This window comes from Elephas maximus, chromosome 5 (assembly GCF_024166365.1).
Source record: "Elephas maximus indicus isolate mEleMax1 chromosome 5, mEleMax1 primary haplotype, whole genome shotgun sequence".
Lineage (NCBI taxonomy): Eukaryota > Metazoa > Chordata > Mammalia > Proboscidea > Elephantidae > Elephas > Elephas maximus.
The window spans coordinates 43,793,881-43,799,880 of record NC_064823.1 but is presented as its reverse complement, the minus strand read 5'-3'; the positions used below and the strand labels follow the sequence as shown (position 1 = coordinate 43,799,880).

At 40.4% G+C, this 6,000-nt stretch overlaps 1 protein-coding gene across 1 annotated transcript in view; it reads right to left on the bottom strand.

Annotated features, from left to right (window-relative positions):
* Positions 1-1,825: 1,825 nt before the first annotated feature.
* Positions 1,826-6,000, bottom strand: part of PAPSS1 (3'-phosphoadenosine 5'-phosphosulfate synthase 1) — a 147,311-nt gene continuing 143,136 nt past the window's right edge. Inside the window, exon 12 of the mRNA XM_049885571.1 lies at positions 1,826-2,505. Coding sequence (XP_049741528.1) covers positions 2,367-2,505 — 139 coding nt within the window. The 3' untranslated portion in view covers positions 1,826-2,366. The remainder of the gene's footprint in view (positions 2,506-6,000) is intronic.

Genomic DNA, 6,000 nt, shown 5'->3' with positions numbered 1-6,000 from the left:
TTTGGCATTCCCCTCCCTTTAACTTGTCTATTACTAGTATCACCATCCACCCAGTTGCAACCAGGCATCTGGAAATCTGTATTGGCTTTTTTTCTCAGTCCCTGCATTGAAGGAATGACACACACCTGCCAATTCTACCTCATAAGCATGTCTTGATTCTGCTCTGTTCTCTTTTCCGTCTCTATTGCTAGTCCACCAAGTCAGAATCTCATCACATCCTGCCTTAAGTGAAGGCCCTGTATGCTTGGGTCTCATCTCTCACTGCTTCCCACACTTAGCATTTGACACCCCAGCTGTACCATAAAATACTTACAGGTTTCAAAATACGCCCTACAGTTTCATGTTTCTCTGCTTACTTTAGAACACGCTTCCCCTCCTTCTCTACCCAGCAAACATATGCTCCTTTCAAAACTGAACTCAGGAGTCATCCCTGCTGTGAAGCTTTTCTTACTCTTCCCTCACCTCCCACCTGCAAGCCACCTGTTAATTATTCCTTCCTCTGTTCCACCACTATCCACGCAGTGTCTTAAACATATCTACTATTGCCCTTATTAACACTGAATCATAATCGCAGGTGTGTATCTACAAGCTCCTTGAGAATCTTTTCTTCTCCCTACTCTCCAGCTTCAATATAGAGAACAGAATGGCGAGTTTTGTATTGATTACTCTTGGTCACCAAAATTTCCCATCTACTTGCCTTCCTGAACACATGGGCATCTATATTTCCTAACCCTCTATTATGGACTGAATTGTGTCCCCCAAAAAAGATATGCTGAAGTCTTAATCCCTATACCTGTGAATGTGACCCTGTTTAGAAATAAGGCTTTTTTTTTTCTGTTGTGTTAATCATGTCATACAGAAGTAGGGTAGGTCCTAAACCTAATCCCTTCTGAGTGGTGTCTTATAAAAAGAGAAAATACACACAGAGACATACACACAGACACGGGGGAAAAATATGTGATGACATGAGTACAAGCCAAAGAATGCCAGGAAATGCCAGGGCTTCCAGGAGCTGAACCTTTCAGCCTGAAAGAGAAGAGGACCTCTCCCTAGAGCTAATGCTGATTTGAGCTTCTAAGCAGAGAGCATAGCCCTGCTGACACCCTGAATTTGGACTCCCAGCCTCCAAAACTCTGAGACAATCAATTCCTGTTCTCTAAAGCCATCCTCTTGGGGTAGTTTTACTATGGCCCCCTTTGAGCAGGGCCACACAGCCCATTCTGCCCAAAGAGCTGTGGGGACAGATGATGAGTGCTGTGCCTAAGCCAAAGCACTTACAAACCAGTATGTGATTTTCATGGTACTTTTCTCTGGAGCCTCTTGTTGAGATGGCAGCAAAAGGTAGCAGAGAGACCCTCCCTGGGTGACTACAGTGAGCAGAACCTAGGGGTCATGGCATAAAGGAGAAATAAACCTTTTTTTATTTTAAGCCTCTGCGATTTTAGAGATTGTCTCTACAACCTAAGCTAACTAAAATAGTAAGTATCTAATTACATATATATTCAAAATCCTTGGTGGGATGTTACATAGGTGTTTAAGAATAGCACAGAGATTTGAGGGGAACTGGTCGAGTTTTTACATGGACTGAAAATGCACTCTTATTTTCCCACTGAAAGTAATGGAATACCATCTCTTGCTGTCCAAAAATTCGTTATGTATGCAACGTGGTGTTAGGAACTAATTAGATTCAGTAATGAAAGATGCCTGTATTTTCCTCTTCCACCAGAACATTTTTCACAAGAAGTGTATGTAGGAAAAAACAACATAAAAAGTATCACATACATAAGCCAAAAAATCTAATTTTATTGAATAAAGAAAGATCATCCAGGGCTTACACAGACCATAAGAATACTTGAGATTACAACAGCTGAGAGATTAATAGTTGACTGGAAAGAAGGCAGTTTATATTTTCAGAATAGAAAAAAATCTAATTGTTACAGATTTTATGTAAAATTCCCAAAACAAGTTCTAGCCAAGTTTATTGTTCAATGAATGATTTTTTTTCCTTTTTTTTTAAGGGATGAAAAGTGAGATTCAATGTGTATACTACTGGTTAAAACTAATATCATAGCTTGAAAAAATCATTAGAAGCATAAATATAATATAAAAAGACAAGATTTTAAAATCTTATTGTGGGAGTATTAACTATAATAACTGGAAAAGATACATTAAAACCAGTAGTGTGTTACACTTGTTCAAAACAGAACTCATAAAGCAGACCAAAACTGATGCTAGTTAAGGAAAATGGTCTGTTTTTAAGAAGCACTTCCAGACAGACACCACCACAAAGCCAAGCCAACAGTGATCATGTGGTCCCCTCTTGTTAATCAATGGACAGTCAAAGGTGGAGCTACGGGGTGAACAGCTTAAGCTTTCTCCAAGGATTTGTAGTACTCGGTCAGCACAGTCCAGGCCTTGGGAGCCATGAAACCTTCAGGAGGTTTCTGGCCTTCTCGGGCAAGTTTGCGCATTCGTGTTCCCGAAATAAATTCAAAGTCTTCATGGCTAAAAGGGAAGGAAAAAAGAAAACTGCTTTATATTTTTAAAAACTTCGTTGTAGTGTGTAGCGAGTTTTTAAAAAGCATTTGTTCCTTCTGTTTATGGTCAACAAGTTTAAATGTAACCTGGTTTAAAAGCAGTGCTTGTCAATATCAACCTGATTCCAAATTTGTCATTGAACCATCAAATATTACCCATTTTTAGATCTAGGAAAAAAACTTTTTTAATTGAAATTTTTATTGAGATCATTGTAAACGCATACACAGTTGTAAGAAATAATAGAGAGAGATCCCAAGTACCCTTTACCCAGTTTCCCCTATGGTACTATCTTGAAAAACTACAGTACAAGATGGTAGCAGGTATCATCATTGAAACAATCCACCAGTCTTATTCAGAATTCCCCAGTTTTATTTGTACTTGTATGTGTTTAAACTAACCAAACCTGTTGCCATCAAGTTGATTCCAACTCATGGCGACCCTACAGGACAGAGTAGAACTGCCCCACGGGGTTTCCAAGGAACAACTGGTGGATTTGAACTGCCGACATTTTGGTTAGCAGCTAAGCTCTTAGGCACTGTGCCACCAGGGCTCCGTGTGTGTTTTTAGTTCTACACAATTTTATCACATGTTTAGGTTCACGTATCCATCACCACAGTCAAGATATAGAACCGTTCCACATAAAACCATTCTACCATAGAACTTTAAGATAGGCACCTGTGTGCATAATCTTTGCACCTAATTACCTCCTTAAGTCAGATTCCTAGGAGTGTGATAATTAGCTGCCCTTTTAGTGCCACACCCACCTCCCTCCCTCGTTTTCCCCATCCCAACCCCTGGTAACCACTAATCTAGAACTAGGCTTTAAAAAAATAATAATAATACCAAATCTAATTTAGCTAGCATAGATTGAAAACTTCTGAAGGAAATTTTCATCTGAAAGGCTAAATGCATGCATATAATGAAGCATTCAGAGAAAATCCAGAATTTTTTTTTTTTTAGCAACAACAATTAAGTAGCAATAACCAGTATTATTCCACTGATGAGACAAAGGCAATGTTAATAATTCATCTCATCTTCACACACATAAACAAAAAAGCCCTCAGCCATTAAGCCCAGAGCGCCTACGGCTCTGATACATATTGTCTACCCACAATTCCACTATTTTCCCTTGAAATAGGGAATCAACCTAGACAGCCGATGTAGGACCCAGTTAAGAATCTGGGTTACTCAGGCCACCAGATCATGGGCCCTGCTTACTTTCTAGTTAGTGGCTATATGTTCCCTCCCCACCCCATTATTTGCAGAGTTAACCTGAGGATCCAACGAAATCATACTGCCAGGGGCCCTGGCTTCTAGACATATCCCGAGTGTGTTTTCTCTTCAAAGAGAAATAGATTCCTTTCAATCAATAATCACATTCCTAGGAATCTAACTTAAGGAAATAATTCGAGATACAGACAAAGATTGTGCACAGAGATGCTTATCTTAAAGTTGTTTTATGGTAGCAAAATACTACTTGGGCCTAAAGGTTCCAAGGGAATGGCTGAATAAACTGTGGTACAGTTCTGAGTGGATTACAGTCACTGAAGTATAGTAACAGATGTGATGAGATGTTCATGATGCAGTGGTGAGTAAAATAATCAGGACACAAAACTTTACAGCACTGTAATTTTGTCAAAACACACAATTACAGAGAGAGAGAGGGCTGTAAAGAAACACACCCAAATGTTAATAACAGCTATCTCTAAAAAGTGATATTACAGGAGCTTTTTATATTAGTCATCATGCTTTTTGCATTTCTCAGTTTTCTATAATCACAAAATACTTTTTCTAATGAGAAAAAATACACTGAAGAAAATCTCTATCCAAATTGATTTTAATTAAATTTAGATAGTGTAATCTTTAATTAGCCTGAAAATGCAATCATTTGGAATATCACCCCAGACAACAGCAGATAAACAGGGTGCTGTATTATGCTTACTATTCTTGCCCCACAGCACTTGTTGTTGTTGTTAGGTACCATCGAGTTGGCTCCAACTCATAGCGACCCTGTGTACAACAGAAAAAAACACTGCCCAGCCCTATGCCATCCTCACAATGGCTGTTATGCTTGAGCCCATTGTTGCAGATACTGTGTCAATCCATCTCATCGAGGGTCTCCCTCTCTTTCGCTGACCCTCCACTTTACCAAGCATGAGGTCCTGCCCCAGGGACTGAGGGTCAGCAAAAAAGAGGAAGACTCTCAACAAGATGGACTGTCACATTGGCTGCAACAATGGGGTCAAGCATAACAACCCTTGTGAGGATGGCATAGGACCAGGCAGTGTTTTTTTCTGTTGTGCACAGGGTCGCTATGAGTCAGAATCAACTCAATGGCACCTAACAACTACTACTTCTCTACCAAGTATGATGTCTTTCCCCACGGGCTGATCCCTCCTGACAACATAGCCAAAGTACGTGAGACAAGTCTTGCCATCCTTGCTTCCAATGAGGATTCTGGCTGTGCTTCTTCCAACACAGGTTTGTTTGTTCTTCTGGCAGTCCATGGTATATTCAATATTCTATGCCAACACCATAATTCAAAGGCATCAATTCTTCTTTGGTCTTCCTTATTCATTGTCCACAGTACTTATAATGGCTATTAAATCACACTTAAGTGATAGACATTAGCAATAAAGAGGATATGTGAATAGTGCTAGGCACAGAGTAGACATTCAATAAACATTTACTGATCAATGATCAGGTACTTTACTCATCTTTCTAATTAGGAACTCAATAAATATTTGCCAAAATATAAAATGAAATAGTATATGTGTGAGAGAATTTTATCGGCTCAATATAGAGCCATTCAAAGTTCTAAATAAGTCACGACCCTTTGTCCTCTGGCTTTTAGAAAAGGGGGATATAAGGTTCTGATGGCCATGGCTTATCTGAACTATTTATACATTCCCTTTGACCTAAATCGGGATTACTCACCCTGGATGTTTCCACATGCACTTCAGAATGCTCTCTTCAATACTCCTCTCCAGATCTGCCCTTCTCTCTGGCACTGCTCACCCCCACTGTAGTCAGGGGAACCCACATACCATCTTCCTGGCCTGGAGCATTTAGTTCCATCTAAGAGCTTCTGGGTGGTCCATTCACAGGGACTGGGCTTCTGACCAAGAAAGCAGGGTCATGACCTCCTTAGTGATCCTGATTTGTCCACCAGATTTCTGGTCTCTCCCTCTGCTTTTCTGACTTCTGTTATCTGCATGCTCAATAACCCAACTGCTCACAGGGCTCCTGAATCTCTGGCTTGGTTTTCTTCCCACCACTAAGCACTTCCTGTACCTGGTCTTCCGCTAGGCAAGACCTCCACTCTTAATCCTAAAATCAACTTATAGGTCCTGGGCCTAGTTCAACCTCTTAGACTCACTGCTGGCCCCAATTCCAGCCTTTCCAACCCTCAACTGCAGTGCTGGAGCTCTGGTGGCACAGTGATTAAGCATTCAGCTGCTA